We start from the raw sequence: 18,678 nt of genomic DNA on the forward strand, positions 1-18,678 counted from the left end.
TCTACTGCTATCTATCATTCATTGATAAAATTTCTGTGTCTTATTATCATCCCTCTGGATATAATCTGTTTTTCTAAAAAGTTGTTGTAAGATACTCTTTTTGTTTTTGATGCTTTATAATTTCAACACATCCGTTGAAAGTGGGTATTTGTCCTTCTTGAGATTTGGTATATTGTGTTATCCAAGAACTCATAATTTTTTCAGTTCTAAAAATATGAGCCATTAGCTCTTCAAATACTGCTTGCCCTCCATTTGCTGTTTTGAATCTCCCATCGATGTTCATTCTGACTGCTTATGCCATTCCCCATATTTCTTCACTATCCTATTTGGACCTATCATTTTTTATGCTGCATTCTAGATATTTTCATCAACTCTGTGTTTTAGTTAATAATTCTTTTCTCTTCTGTGTCCATTACTTTTTTTTGGTTTAAAAACTAAATTTTCATTTCTAGGTGTTCTGTCTGGTTCTGTTTCAGAGCTGCTCATTCTTTCATCATAGTTCCCTGTTTACTAATAATGACTTTTATTCTGTCTTTTGTCACTAATTATTTAAAACAAGAGTTGGCAATTTTTTTTTTTTTTTTTTTTTTTTTTTTTGCCAAGGGCTGAATAGTAAATATAGGTCATGCAATTTCTGGCATAACTATTCAACCCTGTATTGTAGTGCAGAGGCACACCTAGGCAGTTGCTAAACAACTGGGCATTTACTATGTTCCAGTAAAACTTTATTTACCAGAACAGAATTTGGATTGGATATAGCTCATGGGCCATTATTTGCTAACCCTTGATTTAAAATATACTCTATTAAAACAGCTCACATTCAAGGTGTTCTCTTAACTCAAGTAACTGAAAGTAATTCTTCTCTTTGATGCCTCAATTGGCTGTTTGTTAGAGTGGATTATCTTCTTGTATGTCTTAATTTTGAGTTGTCAGAGCCTTCTGTTGAAGCTCAGTGTACCTTGAGTTGTAGAATTATCCTTCGAAGTTTGTTGGTATTTTAGACCTTGAAACTAATATTTTTATAAAGGACTGCTTTTTAAATTATTACTCTCAGAATACCCCGAGTAGGAATCTTTTGAACTAATCCAGTGCGTAGTGGTCAGCCTGATATATGGGAAATCACACAACTCTGAGCTAGCTATCAATGCCTCTGTTAAAATTAACAGAACTCTTAGTATTATTATTATTGATCTATGGTCTTATAGAGTCCATAAAAAATTGTAGTTGTTAGCATTTATGCTCCCAAAGTTTTTAAAATTCTGCTTAATTGGAAGACCATAATTAAAATACTTCTTTGTCTTGACATGATGCTACTTTGACTAAAATATATAGATGGTATTGAGTGAAGTATACATTATGAAAATAAAATACAAGTAAGACAGGATAAAACCGCAAAGGAGCTTTGGAGAGTTCTTTCTGAAATGTCACTTTTAAAAGTGACCGCATTAGATGTATTATTGAATATGTTCAATATGTAGATATATGTGTACGTACATGTGCATGTTTTCCCCAATCTGCAGTGAATTAATGCTCTTGCTTGTTTATCACAGGACACTTGAAATGGACCAAAGCTGAGGACATTGACATAGAAACCCCAGGATCTATTCTTGTCAACACTAACTTGAGGGCATTAATAAATAAACATACATTTGCTTCCTTACCTCAGCATTTTCAACAATACCTCCTGCTTTTGCTCCCAGAAGTGGATAGGCAGGTAAGTGGGAGTTTTAAGACATTTGATATTAGTCACAAGGTATATTATCATGAAGTGGCAGTTCCGTTATCAAAGATGACAGATACATATGTGGACCATTTCTATAACAGTATAGTCTATTTATAATATATAGACTGTGGTGTGTTTAATTTGCCAAAACAGAACCATTTTTATTATCAGTAGAGAGCCAATTCAAATTTTAAAAAATAGCACACTGCTGCGGAGTGAAAACAACAGACCTTTCCACATTGGAAAGGGAAAACAAAGAAATCAAACATTCCATTATCAAATAAATCTTTGAAGTAGCTGCTCCTTTGCCTGGAGGGAATATTGAAGTGCAGCAATAAAAAGCCAGGGTTTCTAAGAAATTATGTAAATGTTTTTATTCTCAACTCTTTCCAAAAAGCATTTAAAATTTATGTTTGCAGTTGCCTTCCGAGACTCTATCATCGTGAATATGATTGCCTATAAATAATCACCTTTTATCTTTTTTTTTCAGTATAACTGGAAATGCTTTAAGTTTATTTTTGTATTTTGAAAAGCCTCTAAAATAAGGAAATACAAATATAGACTCATAATAGCAGGCATCAATCATCCTCTAAAGCTGTTTCCTTAGAAAAGGAAAAAATATTTCATCACATAAACTTTTATTAAATTTCACAAAAGTTATTAAACGGCAACTAGGAAAAATTTCCTTGTGATTCTTATTTCAATAAATTTTGACCCTGTATATAGTTTCCAGTTGATGGACATAATGTGTATGTGTTTATGTATTTGCATTTCAAAGTGAGAGGTACATCCGTATACTGAAATGAGCGAGATTGATTCAATATTTCCATATGACTTTGAATAAATTTTCTTAGCTTTTTATTTGATTCCATTTTCTACTAACTTAGCTGCCTTCTTTCGTATATATTTAAAGTGTGATGAGCTGTGGTTTTCTACCACTCATATGTATCTCTTTGGTGGGGATTATTGTTCACATTTAGGAAAAGATTATTTTGATTTGGGGCACATTTCTGCTTGCGAGTTTGCCTTCATTCCATGAAAATTTGCTTAATGTTTACTATGAATATGCTATGTTTTAGGTACTTTGGAGTAATGGAAAGACAGTAAGTGCCTTTTAAGTATTTATTGATGATTAAGTATGCTTTAGTTGGATACATAAGTTATATTCATGAATAATCAAAATGTGAGGTAGAAGCAGTTAAGACTAGAGGGAAAAGCACAAGGTATACTGAGCTTTCATATGCAGAAGGGAAAAATCGGAGACAAATTAAGGTCCTTGCATTGGGCCTTGAGATGTAGGCAGGATTTGAATAAAATAGATGGAAATCTATCAAGTGAAAAGTTCAAAGATACAAAATCAAGAGCTATTTTCGTGGGAGTCTGGATTGTAGGAAGAGCAGTGCAAAAGAATCTGGACAGACAAATTGGAATTCAATTTTGGAAGTTTCCTTGTATGAGGCTAAGGAGTCTGAACAGTGTTCTCCCTGTGTTTGCAAAGCCACTGAGGGCTTTTGAGCACAGCTGTAATAGAGTAAGATTGTTGCTTTTTAAGAAAATTATTCTGGCAGTATTGAAAGGGAATGTAGAGATGGGAAGCATAAAAGTGGGAAGGGTTCTTAGGAAGCAATTTTAGTTGTTCCAAAAAGGCAAAATGAGGGCTCGAATTTGGAGAATAGTGTTGAAATTAAAGAGGAGGAAGATAATGTGATCATCACCATCATTATCGAGTGGTAGCACTTTTACATTTTGTCAAATAGTACTTGAACAAGGTGTAGGGAGAAGCCACTCATCTCTCAGGTTTTACATTTGTGTAGCAGAGAACTGAGTTTGGAAGTTAAGAAAAACTTTTTTTAGGGGGGATTGGTCAAAGAGACTGATTTATTAGCTCTAGAACCATTTCCTTCATCTCCGCACACGAGTGGTTCCTCTTGTTTACAGGTCTGTCCACAGCTCCTGGAATAAGGTTTGGCACACCGAATAAATCTTTTGGAATGAAGAAATGACAGACTGCCCTAGGTTTAGCCAGATATTTCGGTAAGGCCAGGCGAGAAGGCCAGAAGGCCAGGCGAAGCCTAGTGTTTTTTTCAACCTGTAGCAATTTCTGTTCATTCCTTCCAGTCAGCATGAGAAGTGTAAATGAATAAGGCACAGTAGCTGTCCTCATATAACAAGCAGTCCACCAGCAGATTACTCAGGCAGTAGTTAGGGAGCGTGCGCTGTGTACTCTATACACTTTGCTAAATACAGAAAATGAAAGGGGAGAAAGACCACCTCACGCTGATCTACAGTACACTACGCTCATTACTAGGTTAAGAAGTCTAATAACTGGGCAAACCAAATTAGTGTAAGACCAGGAAGAGCAACACAAATGTCAAAGTAGACTTGTAAAGAAAGTCTTCTGTAGGTACAGAGGATGAAGATATTTTAATCAGAAACTAGTATTGGAGAAGATTTTATAGGTGGAAAGGATACCTCAGTTGAGCCTTGAAGGACTAGTAAGGGTTTTGCAAGTAGAGCCAGTGGAAAATGAATTCTGTAGAGGGAGAGCATGTCATTTATAAAGATCTGCTGCTTGTGTGTTCCAGAAAATTTAGTAGTTCTGTATGACTGGCTCCTCCTATGGGGGGAAAGCGGGGAGCTCCTCTGCTGACAGGGAGTGGGTTTACAACTTTGGTGACCTGCTTGCAGGTTAAGCTCTTTGAACTTTTTCTGAAACCAGTGGATGCCATCATAGAGTTTTTCAAATGAGAAATGACCTGCTTACAATAATGTAAACAGATATTTTTATGCCTGGACATAGGGGAAGGAAAAAGGATAAATGAAGTGCACTCCATATTTTCTCCTAGGAGCTAGTAACCCTGTGAATGATGGATTGGACAGGCAGAAAGATAAGACACAGGGAAACTGGGTAAGAGACAATTGCAGTAGTTGAGATATGAGATAACATACGACCTTGGGCATTGGCCTTGGAAATGAGAAGAAAGGACTGAATTCCAGACATAGTTTTCAACCTACTTGAGTAGGAATAAATGACAGATTGCCTGTGGGATAGGGTTGTAAAGGGTCTAGAAGGCAACTGGATATTTTATCTAGGGTGACTTGGGAGAACTGAAGGGCTCTATGGGCCTGTCAACCATTTGATACCAGGAAACGTAGAGCTCGGCCTCTGCATGCTTTGCTGGAGGTGAGCTGACGCACCCTCTCTCCTGTCAGGAAGGGGCAGGAGACTTGATGCAGCAAGCTCCTCAAACTGCTGCTGTTTCAGTACAGCTTAGAAATATCCATGGGGTTGAATACCACCACTTTCTGGGCCAGAATGACTGGAAAAGGCATGCAAATGTGAAGCTAGTTACATGGATTTATTTGAACAGTGGAAAGTACTATAATTCTAAGAGATACCTCAGAATTTCACTTGTGAAAGCTTATCTTTATGTATCGGTACAGAATGTGAAAGTCCCGGGTTTCTTGTTTCCTTCCTTTGACTCCCCCGGTTGCTGCCAGATTCCCCCCCCGAAGCAGTCCCTACCAGCCTCTGTCTGACTCTAGACCATTGAAAGCTGGGGATCATTCAGTAGTTACATCTTCAAATATGGAAGCTAGGTTTCCCTTTTATCTTATCAGTGCCAGTTGTCATTCTGCCAACCTGTCTGGTGTTTTGTTTTTCTATATTTCTACTTTTCTGTCTTTCATAAAGGCCTGCTTATCTTACATTTCATATACATTATCTTTTGGTTGTTTTATGACATTTTCACAACTAGCTTTATATGTATTTTTACTCTCCTTTACACATTATACTGCAAATAGCAGAAATAAAACTCAAACTGCTTTAAATATAAAGGGATTTATTGGCTTAGGTAATTGGAAGATAGAAGTTAGAGTGGGCCCTGGTTGGTCCTGAGATTTACTTATTGTCAGGAACCCCTTCCATTATTATTTATGAATTAATTTTAAAAATTGCCTTTCTTCTTGTTGGCACTATTCTAATCCCCTCCTTTTTTGTTGTTTTTTGTTTTTTGTTTTTTTTTTTCTAATTCCCTTTTGTGATAGGATGGCTACCTGAATCAAAAAATGGGTACTTGCTTCTTGGTTCACATTCATGGGGAAAATGCTTCTATCCTAGTATTTCAAGGAAAAGGTCTCAATTCACACTACTGGTACTACTAAGATCACACAACCACTTCTTAAAAAATGCCTCTAGCTAAGGAAATGGAATATGCAAATTGTTTAGAGCCACTAGCCCTACCCTTGAACCTCAGTGTGCTCACCATCTCAAGTAAAAGGGCGCACTGTGATAGAGGTCAGGGCTACTTTAGAAATCTGGTTTTTAGGAAGTTACATTAGAGGATACACAACTGGGGTGGGGGAGAACCTTGGCAGTCCACTAACAGTGCCCACTCCAGGGGGTAGGTATTGAGTTTGGCTTTAGCAGGTTGGATTGAGATGCTTCTACTGTATAAAATGTTGAGAAGTAATTATACAGGTTTCAAAACTGAAGGAGATGGAGTTAGTTTATAAAATCTACATAGATAATGGTGTCAGCTATGGGTTTTGGTGAGGCTACCAGATACAGTCATCCCAGAGGAATACGTGTATTTATGAAAGGGTGTGGATGAGCAAGAGTATGGGAAGGAGCCAGGGAATAGACAGGAAGTAGCAAATACTTCAGAGATCGTCAAGTGCAGGTTGTAGACTGCCAGCAGTGCCAGATGGACGGTAGGAGGTCAGTGGGGAGTAGGTGGGATATCTTTCCTTTGCCTTTCTAGATCTACCTTTCAGCCTTCTTCACTCTGCTTTGCTGTGGGAGGCTAAACCACGTATGGACTAATGCACCAGGGGGACATATGCCTTCTGTATTTTTTTTTTTTTTAATTTTTAAATAACCAGACGCTTTTAGAAATTTGAAGATACATTAGAGAATTAGTTTCCAGCCTGGTAATCCTTCCAGGACCCCCCTTCCTCCAATATATTATGACTCTAATATATTTGCACCTGGCACCTATTCATTGGCACATAGTTTTTATTTGTCCCAATACTGCTGATGTTTACTTGATCATTTTGATTAAAATGTTCTGCAGTACAAAGTTACTTCTTCCCTCATCTTTAAATAGTATTTGGTGAGGAGTTTCTTTTAAATGATATAAATATCCTTCGTCTTCAGACCTTCAGTTTATTCATTTATTTGTATCTGTACAGGTTCATTGTTTTTCATGTCTTCACTAGATTACTATGCTCGAATTGCCCCACAGTTGAGAGCCTGTCCAAGCTGGCTTCTGTATCTTCTGAGGTCTCCATTGCCTTCAGATCACTTCATTATTTTGAAGCACACCACATTGTCCCAGTTTCTTCTTATACTTTTCTTGCCCAGGCTCTGGAACTAACCCTTTCTTCAAGGAGCCATGTTTCCCTTGAGTGGAGGATGGTACTTAGGAATCAGGAGCTCACAGCACGTGTACTCTGTAATGTGTGTGTGTGTGTGTGTGTGTGAGAGAGAGAGAGAGAGAGAGAGAAAGAGACTACCTCCTAACCTCTGTGTCAGGGAGACAAGGAACATGTTACAGAAGAAAGAGTGTAAGTCTTTCAAAATGTATAAACACAAATAATTTATATTGGCATTTATTTCTATATCTATGTCTCTATCTTGTAAACTAGGAATTTACCTCTAGTCCTAATCTAATACCCCATGATTTATTCTAGTTTTCTCTCTTTCCGTAGCTGACACTGACAGAGAGAAACCCTGTTTTTTATTACACTTAACATGTCCAAATATTTGGTTAATCCCCTTATAGGTAGCCGCTCTTTCATACTGCCCCATGGATGGTCATCTTTACTACACTCAGGCCTGGACTCCGTGGCAAGCTACTTACCCACCCATCCTGCTCAGGCACTTTTCCCTTCCGGCTTGACCTCTGACACTACATATCAGGCCGCTCCTCTGGGTAGGCGGTGTTCTTCACCGTGCAATGGCTCTGCAGCTTCTCTCCGGGCTTCCCTCCGTGTGGATACTATCTCAGCCCGCTAGGCTCTGTGATTGCACTTTGGGCCGTCGTGCGTCCCTCTGCTCCTTTTCTGGCATAGGGGCCTATATTGTTTGGAAGCAGGAAGAGAAGGCCGGATGAGTTTTAATTGGGTTCGGCTCTAAGGAAGCCCCAACAGAGCTTTGGGCTAAAGAAGAGTGAGATTGAGAACCTCACCAGCCCTGTGGCTCAGCACGTGATGCATCCATCCACCAGCTCCTATCAGAAGGTCTTCTCCCTGTAGCTCTCTTCCTGTCCAAGTTCTGACAAACCCTTTCTCCTGGTGCCCTTCAGGTTCAATACTACTTCCCATTATTAGCTTTAGTTTCCTGAACTATCTTTGGTGGTTTGCTGCACCCTGACCATCCCTTTCTTTGTAAGTAGTCCCTTTAATCCACCCTCTTTAAATGCTGCTAACTTGAATGAGCCGTCTGTGCCTGCTGGGACTCCTGACTGACAGACTTTGTGAAGATGCAGAATAATACGGATGCAGGCGAATTCTAGTGGTGCAGGGAAGTGCTGGGTATATATTTCACTCATTCATCCAACCAGTGTTTCCTTAACACCTATTATGTGCCAGATAAGCACTGATAATACAAACACTGAGAGAGTAACAGTTCCAACCCAGAGAGAGGTGATGGTTCTTGAGGGGAGACAGAGATGTAAAAGCCTATCGTTACAGAACTAGGCCATGGCGGTGGTATACACGTTGTGCTATAGGAGCAATGAGGAGATAATCATATTTTGTAGGTAGGAGTTAGAGAATGCTTTGAAGAGAATGTGTCATCTAAACTTCATCTGTAAATATGGAGGAAGTTTACCAGGAAAAGGAGTGTGGTGGGCATTTCGAGTAGAGGAAACCGTATGTGCCAGTAATAATAGTGATGATATATAGTGCTAAGCCTCCTACATCAATTATCACTAATTCTTGCTGTAACTCTCTAAAGAGTTCATATTATTAACCCCTCTGTATATCTATGTGGATAAGGATCGGGGAGAAAGAAAGGATTTACCCAACTTCTTCCAAGTAAAAATGTAGGAGCCAAAATTTGAACACAGATTTGTCCGTCTCCAAGTTCATGCTCTTTGTTCTGCATGGCATCCCTTGCCCTCCAAACATGGGCAGAGAAGGACCTGCTCCCCATCAACATAAAAATTGAGATGGATGGCTACAGAGGAAGTAAACTGATTTTAGAAGGGGGAGGTTGGTGCAAAGCTTTAAAAAAAAAAAAGGCCTTTTGTGTCTGAGCAATGTAGAATCTATGAAGATTATGTTTGCAGTGTGACATTGTTAGATTTATATGTTAGAAAAGGATTCTTTTGAAGGAGTGAAGCGTGAAGTAGAGGAGAGAGATTCTCCCACTTGCCACCTTGCTTTGCTTTAGTCATTCTGTCTTCCTTCCTGCCCCTCAGACCTACACCTAACCTTCTATTCCTCATCCCTGTGCTTGCCGAGAGCGCTGCTAGAAAAGCTTCAGGGCGTCTTGCGGCAAGGTCCGCGTCTTCTCATCCCCGTGAGTGTCACCTCCTCACAAAGGCTTTTCTTGTTCTCCCTCCCACGTCCAGTAGCCTCTGCAGTTGTTCTCGGACTTACTTTTCTGTTTATTTCCCTCCCAGCACTCAATCATTGTCAATAATTACTTGCTTTTGGATTTGTTCATTTGTTTTCCCTCATGAGAACCCAGGACAGTGGCTTTGTGGCTTTCTTCTAGACCCTGTGCCTGGCATGTAGTAAGGGTTCAGTAAATGTTTTTTGAACGAATCAATGAATATAGGGTAGGAATCCACTTAGAAGCTAGTGTAACATGTCGGATAAACCCAAGAACATAGCCAAAACCATTAAAGAATGAAAAAGGCCTATTTTAGGGAACTCTGAGGTGCTTGTTGGAATGGTTCATTATGGGGTCCAGGCTTTAGGGAGAGAAGTTAGGGTTGGGGGCTGGAGTGAGTGGAGGTCTCAGGGAGAGGAAAACATGGCACCAAGGGAAGAAGGATATGTCGTTGAGTGAAACAGTATAGGGCCTCAAAATAACACACTTCAGGTGTAATCAGGTTTTGGTAAACACATAGGTCAAAGCTATCTTTTTGGCCACCACATGTTGGTTCAGAGATCAAACCCAAAGAAACTAAAGGGTGAGAGCAGCGTTAGTCAACACTAGGGAACAGGGAGAATTGTAGCTAGTTCTTCCTTCAGTTCCCAGGTACGAATATTGCCTGAATAAATTCAGTGCTTATGTTTGTAGCTGGACATGCCCTTGTGCGTAACTCTCTGCAAAATATGCCTGGATAATTTTTAGAAGTTCCTTGCATATATACATAGCAGATCCCTCCTTTCTTTAAGAATTTGTACTTCATAAACTGTATCTACATGGAACAATGCTGTGACCTTTTAAAATATACGTAGCAGTTGGCGGAATAAATGTCAACTAAAGTGGAGTCATATTTAAGTTTTTATTACACTTCCCAGTTGAACATCACTGATGAATAAGTTGTTGTCATTTCTGTCATCTGTATCATTTTAAGTAATATTCATTTCTGCCTCCATGTGGTGGTACTGGGACTATTAGGGCTGTTTCTCCAAACACTGGCAAGACCATCCCCCAACTGCTTCTAAATAAATTATGCCTATTATTTTTGTCCAAATGGTAATTGCAGCATTTCAATCCATTCTTACTAATCTCCCAATTTTGTTCTGCATTCATATCTGTGTCTCTATGGTCTGTTAAATGACTAGCCACGGAAGGATATGTACTGTGTAGGCTCTTTAAAATCCTATCTAGCTTTGTGCTCTTCAGGTTTTTGCACTCACTGGCAATAATGCACATAATTTCAACTGTGGAGAATGTCATTAAACTAAAATGGAACATTTACACAGTTCCTTTTGCAGAGAATTTTGGACTAGGAAAATGAATGTGTGTGTCAGACATTTTACAGCACATGAGAATGTGATTTATTGATTTCTGATGGCTCTGTTGGCATCAGTGTATATATTTAAAGAAGTCACGCAGCCTTTATAAATGCAAATGGGAAAGGGCTTTCCATCTTTTTCCTCCATGGAAATAGCTCATGCATTTGCAATAACTCAGGCTCCTCTTAGAGATTGCTCTATGTACTGTATATATTGATTTAAAAATTATACCGTTATTTTATTCAGCAAATAATGTTTATAATGAAATGTCAATTTACCTAACAGATTATAGAAATTCAAAAGTATTAAAGATATGGAAAAATACTGGTATCTTAAGCCTTTAGGTAAAAAGTAAGTGTGTACTTGAGATGTAATTATTTTAATGGAACTGACACTAGCTTTTTTTTTTCCCCTGCTCCTGAAAGCATATCTTAAAGTACTTAGAAAATCCAATATTCCTTCTAGCCTAAGTCACTTACTGGCGATAGTAAATCATACGTGGCCAAAGATACCCTTGCAGACCAGAGCACGCCTGATATTTCCATGCTCATCATTTGAGCTGTATGCTTATGGAGGGCAGTAATACTATCTGGATATGATCCATGTCTTAGCTACCTGGATAGTTAACATCAAATCCTGTTTATCAGTATCTGCTTCAAAGTAGGTCAAATAATGTGTAAGACTGGATTGAAGTACATATGTGCAAGTAATTGCATGTCATAAGGCAATCTGACAAATGGAGCGGATTTCAATCCTGTGCATAAGGAAGTTAATTGAGGAACCTGCATTCATTTAGTCTGGAGAACATCCCATTCTGTGCATGAAACCACTTTCTTCCTCCTTTATAGGCTTTCCTGCGAGGCAACCTCATGGCCTGAGAGGCCATCTTTGGGCATGTGTGATCAACTACGTACAATCAGGCATACTGGATGATTAACTGTTTGGTACTGTCATTTAGTATTTACATAATCACCTTTGTTTTCATTTTATGTAGGATTTAAGATAATATGTTTATGTGTGATACTTAACTCCGTTTAATGAGAATGGAGAGCAAGGAACTTTAACTTTGTTTTATCACACAAATGAATAGAGCTTGAGAAAGGGAGTCATGCAGATGGCAGATTACACGTTAGTGCCTGTGCCTGTCATTTTTAATAAGGGACATTCTAATGTCCAGGTCACGACGGACCATTATGAACAGGTGTCATACAGTGACTCACCCCTAAATTAGGCTCAAGGGTAGAAGGAAGAAAATGAAATTTCACTCATTAAATCACCTTTAGAACTTGCAGTAATTAAACCCCATTCAAAAAATATAGTTGCCTAAGAAAACACTTTGGTTCCATTTGCTAAATTTATTAAAGATGGTTGTAAAGAAATAAAGAATCAATTATAAGCAGGGAGTGAACAGTGTAGTAGTGTTGGAAACTCTAGATTAAAGTGACAGCATTATTTAATTCCCTTCCCTGCTTCTAAATTCCTTTAAAAAGACACTGGCTTTTCCGTTATGTTTCTTTATCAGTCCTAAAACCTAGGGGAAGAATGCCATCCAGACGCCAGAAACCTTGCGGACTTTCTGCAGGAGATAATGCCGGTGAGGCTAGATTGAGCTAAGATTACTAAAATGAAAGGGGCTGCCTGGAAAGGAACCCTCTTTGTGGGGTCTGTCTGAAAGGGACTGCAGATTTCTCTTAGACACAACCAGCTAGGAGTGGTCCGGCTGGAGGAAAGGGTGGAGCATTGCAGAGATCTCTGTACTGACTCTTACTTTTCCTTGGGAAGGCTCATTAGCACTTAGTCTCTGAACAGCAGGGGGCCACTGCGGAAGGTGGGGGGCACGTTTGCAGGCTGTGCTTGCTGATGGGTTGCCTTGTGTTCTCTGTCCAAAAGCTTGCTGTTTTGCTAGTTAAGAGGAGGCCTAGTCTCGTTGATGTGTGTCCTTAAATATATGATTAAGGCATTCTTTATTAGGGAACCAATCCCTTTCCTCACAAGGGCCAACCCTCTACTTGAGCAAGTATCAGTGGGATACACGTGTACTTTTTGCTGATCCCTTTTCTGAGCCAGGAGATCTATACCAAGTCCAACAAAGTTTCTGACAGAAGCCATCTCAGTAGCTAATACTGATCCAATGCCTACTGACCTCTCACTCGGGATGAAAAGAGAGAGAGCAGGTAATGCGGCATAGGAAAGATTTAGCAGTTCAAAAAAGAGCCCCAGTGTGACAATTCAAAGAACAAGACTACTACAACAGGATACCAATGGTTTTGAGAACAGTTGTTAATAAACTGGAGATTTGTGAGAATTCAGTCATTTTTACAAGTATTAACTCAAGTTTTACAGTGGGCCATGCAGTGTGCTGGCCAGTAGGGACATCATGTCACACAAGACTCTGTGCATCTGCCTTCACGGAGCTTCCGGTCCAGCTCTGGAAGTAGTACACGTTCACAGAGCAGCATAGGCATATCATTTGGGAGACATGAGGAGAAGCTTTCGAGGGGCATCTAAGTGAGCCTGATCCAGTTAAGTTACATGAAAGCACTTTGACGCTTTGAAATCTTAAGATATCTTTGGCAGAACCGGAGCCGTGCTCAGTCTCTGCAAATTCCTTTCATCACTGAGGCATGTGTTTTTCTAGTCTGACAGGTGGGAATGGACTCTGTGAACACTGGGTTCTGTTACCTTTATTCATTTCAAGTAGTCCTTACGTGGCTTCTGGTAAGTTTGCTCACATATATACACTGATAAAGACTCAGTGGAAGAACTCCAGAATGTTCTCTCTGTGGTGCTAAGGTACACTTCCTTCGAACAATAATTGCCTTCTTTTCTTCTGACTCTCAGCTTCAGGGTCTGGTTAGCCCAGTAGTTGGATGGTGGTGCCATTTACTGAGGTGGGTAAGATTCCAAGATCTTATTTTCTGTTTTGGACATGTTGTCTTGGAGGTGCATTTGAATAATCTTGAATAATGCAGAAATTTTGAATAAGAAGTAGGCTCTATAAGCATGAAGGTTAAAGCAGAGTTCAAAGCTGGAGTTTGAAGAAAAGAATTGGCAGCCGCCAACATCTAGATGTTAGTTAAAACCATGGATATAAATGATAATGTAGTATAGACCAGAATGAGAAGCGGGCCCAGGACCAAGGTTTGGGCCCAAAGCCCAAGATTTCCAAATCTTAACGGCTGAATAAAAGAGCTTTAGCTGGCAAAGGAGAAGAGAAAGTAATAGCCAGTGATGTGAGGGACAGGAAGACCATGCGTGTATCACCGAAGTCAAAGGAGTGAGTATTTACGGAGGAGGGTGTGATTTATTTAATATTTAAGTATTGCATAAGGTGAGGATTGAGAGTTAACTATTGTATTTTGTATATGCTATTTACTGGTGATCTTGACAGGAGCACTTTTGGAGGCATGGTAGAGAGGATATACCAGTTTGGAGGATCTTCAAAAGAAAATGGAAAGAGAGAATTTGGGCAGAGCGCCATCTTCCCCTTATATGTGAAGTGAATAGAGAAACAGAGCAGTAGGTCCTAGAACTACTTGTTGACTGCATTGAGGTCAAATTGCTTTTATAAGATCACTGTCATAAATGAGGTCTTTTCTGCCATAATAGAGTTGTAGGGTTTGGTGTATTAGAAAGTTATTTTTTTCTTAGCCTTCTTACTCAGTGTTTGATAATTTTGAATTGCTTTTCATTTTAGGCTCTTGAGTTTCCCAGATAATCGTTCCACTTACTAAGGATGGTGATTTTATTTCCTTTCTAATTAGTATACTTTTTAGAACCGTTTCATTTATTTGATAGGTAAGAAGACCAGATTAGAGTTTGATGAGGCTTGAGCTAAAGAAGGAAAGAATATAGACAGATTTGTCTTTTAAAAATTTTGGTTATGAAGTGAGACAGCCATAAGGAAAATAGAAACAGCATAATTTAAGGATAAAAGTAGGATTTTGTTTATTTGACTTATTTGTACAGTTGGGAGAGGAGTTTGCGTGTTTGGTGATCAAAGAGATAGAGGTCCCTTGAGAGGGAGCAGTTAAATAAGACAAAAATGGCAAGTTGGTTGCTTATTATAATGACCCCTTAAAAGGCAGGGGTGGAGAAGGTAGCAATCAAAGCCTCAGTGGAGAAATTTTCCGTAGAAAGTAGTCAGGGCACCATTTCCAGGAATACTGGAAGAAAGGGAGGAAGTAGGTGAAGGAGATGGGTGTGAAGTTTGGTATTGTAAAACCTAGGGATTTCCTATATGATTAGTACAGTTTCTTTTTTTCCCATATAGGAGTAAGAATCAAAAGCATGGACAGGTAGTGATGGGTAGGATGAGGATAAGGAAGAAGGTAAAAAGCTTGAGGAGAATGTAGTTTGGAAAAGTCATTGAGGAAGGTCAAAGTGAAAAACCACCATAGGCTAGCAGGAGAATGATAAGTGACTCAGAGTTGAAGACTTAATTATCAAACCTGTTTGCTGAGAAGAGCAGATGTTTACCGAAAGTACTGGATATAGAATGGTCAGGTCCATCATGGACCAGGCCTTTGTCATATGAGTGTGCCCAAATGATGAGAAGAGCAAGAACTTTAAGAATGTAATAGATCAGAAAATCTCACCTGGAAATGGAACGAAATGATGCAAGAAGAGGAAAAATGGACTGGGTGGAAGCAAAGTGGTGAGCAGACTGCAGGTCTTAGTCAAGAATGCGTAGAGTAGAGCTGTGTGAACACGCAAGCCAGAAGGAGTGAGGTAGGTCAGCATAATAGCATAGGACTAAATGTTACTGTGATGGAGCTGTTTGGATGGTTTTCCCATTTCCCCCCAAACATCTATAGTCTTCTGTTTATTTATTTTAGTTTTTAGTAGCTCTACAAAAAAATTTAGTTTTTATTTGTGACATGGAGTTTGGTGTTTAGCTTATTATACTCTTCATCAGTATAATACAGATATTTTCCAATGTATTTTAATCTTTTTTTCTTATGCTTTTCTCTTTGGATTTTTAGAATTATGAGTCCTGCAATTGTGTTTCTCTTTCAAGGTTGTTTTCTTTATTGTGGGACCCCGAATTTCCATGTAAATTTTAGGATGACTTGTCAATTTCTGTAAAGAAACCAACTAGAATTTTGATAGGAATTGTCTTAAATCTGTAGATCACTTTGGAATGTATCAGCGTCTTAATATGGAGTCTTCTGATTCATCAGCAAAGGCTGTCTTTCCGTTTACTTGGAACTTAAATTTCTTTCAACTTTTTGTTTTGTTTTAAGAGTGTAACTTTTGTATTTCTTTGGTTAAGTTTATCCTTTCCTATTTTTTTTCTTTTTAATGTTATTGTAAATGGTTTTTTTCTTCATTTTTTTTGTTTGATGAGAAGCCAGCTGATAATGTTGCTGTAGTCCTTTTGGACATAAATCATTTTTCTCTTTCATTTTCAAAATTTTCTCTCTGGCTTTCAGCATTTTTACTCTAAGTGTCTGGGCATGAATAGTTCTGTATTTATCCTAATTAAAGTATATGTGGTGTCTTTGATTTGTAGATTTATGGTTTTCATAATCATCATTTCTTTGAATATTTTTTCTGCTCCCTTCTCCCTTGCTTCTCTTGATGTTACTTCTGTTACTCATTTGTTGGTCCATTTAATTGGAGCCCACATTTCTTTGAGACTCTGAGTTTCTTTGTTTTGTTTTTTATAATTCTTTTTTCACTTAGTTCTTTAGAATATGTAATCTTTACTGCTCTGTCTTCAAGTTTGGTGATTTTTCTGCCTGTTCAAATTTACTATTGAGCCTCTCTAGTGAAATTTTTGTTTTAATTGTCTTACTTTTCAATCCAGAATTTCTAAGTGGTTCTGTTTCATAATCATTATCTCTTACGGATATTTTCTATTTAATGAGACATTGTTATCATACTTTCCTCAATTTATTTAAGCCAGGTCATTTAGTTATCTAAAGGTATTTGGGATGGCTGCTTTGAAGCCTTTTTTTAACATCCAAAGTCAGGGCCTCTCACCAGAAATTTCCTTCTCTGTCTGTTTTCTGATTGTTTCTTATGCCAGACTCCTTTACCTGTTTTCATTGCGTCTCTCTCCCTCCTCTTCTCTCTCTCCGGACATTTCAAGCTATATTTGTACAATCCGTACAGTGATCCCTCCGCCCCTTCTCCAAGGATTTTTCTGTTGTTCTTTTATAATTAATTTGGCTAGAGACGTGGCTGGGTTATTTTATCTAAATTGATTTTCCCTGTTGTGTGAACCCTCTAATACTGCTCCTCAAAGAGCACCGCCTGGGCCAAAATTAGTCGTGGTGGATTTCCCTTTGTCCCTTTCCCTCCTCTCTCTGTCAAACCACTGTAAATACTACATTAAGGTATTTTTTTCCCTTAAGGAGGGAGAGTATTTCAAGTATCTCTTTTGTTTATACCTTTATATTATCATAGTAATAGTTTTGAGGAGTTTGTATTTGCTTTGGGGAATGAGGTAATTATTTCATATTGGGTTTCCAGTGGTCACAATGAAATTACATTTGCCATTCATAAACATTGTGAGCCGGTTCCTTAAGTGTTCTGTTTCCCTGGTAAACAATGGGGATACGATTAATGAGTAAATACAGAGGATGCTCAAAAATTTTACAGTTCCATTTGGTATCACACCCAAACCCTGGGCTCCAATAATTGCTGCCTAACTGCTATATTGTTTTCAGCAATGCCCTGGGACATAAATTTCTCCAGAAATTTCTGATCCAATTAAATTAGAGCCCCTTTGCAGGGTTAGTTTTGAGACCAGTGTTTGAGGTTTCTTTGGCCCCCAGCAGGGGTCTTTAGCTAATGCTTTCCCTGGTTCTCTCATAAATTAGTTAGCCTAGGTTTATTTAGCTTGTTGCCCTTAGAGAGCTTCCAGTGTCCTTTAATCACTCACCAGCAAAATCTCCATTGGTTTCAAGATCCCCTTTTGGCTTGAACTTCTCTCCATTCTGTTTTAAATAAAATTGGTTCCTTTTGGGGGACCCTGGACGTTTACTTTGTATCCTGACACATTACTGAATTGCTGTGTGAGTTCTAGTAGTTTGGGGATGGAGTCTTTTGAAAGTTTTCCATATAAAGTATCATGTCATCTGCGAAGAGAGAGAGTTTGACTTCTTCATTGTCATTCTGAATGCCTTTTATTTCTTTTTGTTGTCTTATTGCTGTTGCTAGGACTTTTAGTACTATGTTGAGCAAGAGTGGCGAGAATGGGCATCCTTGTCGTGTTCCTGATCTCAAAGGGATGGCTGTCAGCTTTTCCCCATTGAGGATGATATTCACTGTGGGTTTTTCATAGATAGATTTTATGAAGTTGAGCAGTGTTCCCTCTGTCCCTATACTTTGAATCGTTTTAATCAGGAACAGATGCCCTATCTTGTCAAATGTTTTTTTCTGCATCAATTGAGACAACAATGTGGCTCTTCTCTCCTTTTACTGATTTGTTCTATCACATTGATTGATTTGTGAATGTTGAACCGCCCTTGCATCCCATGGATAAATCCCACCTGGGGTCATGGTGGATGATATTTTTAATGTACTGTTGGATCCTATTAGCTAGGATCTTGTTGAGAATCTTGGGATCCATATTCATCAGGGATATTTGTCTGAAATTCTCTTTTTTGGTGGGGTCTTTGTCTGGTTTGGGGATCAGGATAATGCTGGCTTCATAGAAAGAGTCTGGAAGTTTTCCTTTTGTTTCTATTTTTTGAAACAGCTTCAAGAGAATAGTTATTATTTCTACTTTGAATGTTTGGTAGAATTCTCCAGGGAATCCATCAGGTCCTGGGCTCTTGTTTTTGGGGGAGGATTTTGATCACTGCTTCAATCTCGTTACTAGATATTGGTCTATTCAGGTTGTCAATTTCTTCCTGATTCAGTTTTGGAAGTTTATAGATTTCCAGGAGTACATCCATTTTGTCTAGGTTGCTTAACTTATTGGCATGTAACTGTTGATAATAATTTCTGATGATTGTTTCTATTTCCTGGTGTTAGTCATTATCTCTCCCTTTTCATTCATAATCTTGTTAATTTGGGTC

At 38.7% G+C, this 18,678-nt stretch overlaps 1 protein-coding gene across 1 annotated transcript in view; it reads left to right on the plus strand.

Annotated features, from left to right (window-relative positions):
* Positions 1-18,678, plus strand: part of ASXL3 (ASXL transcriptional regulator 3) — a 177,495-nt gene that overhangs the window by 114,822 nt on the left and 43,995 nt on the right. Inside the window, exon 8 of the mRNA XM_059410047.1 lies at positions 1,551-1,714. Coding sequence (XP_059266030.1) covers positions 1,551-1,714 — 164 coding nt within the window. The remainder of the gene's footprint in view (positions 1-1,550; positions 1,715-18,678) is intronic.

This window comes from Mustela nigripes, chromosome 8 (assembly GCF_022355385.1).
Source record: "Mustela nigripes isolate SB6536 chromosome 8, MUSNIG.SB6536, whole genome shotgun sequence".
Lineage (NCBI taxonomy): Eukaryota > Metazoa > Chordata > Mammalia > Carnivora > Mustelidae > Mustela > Mustela nigripes.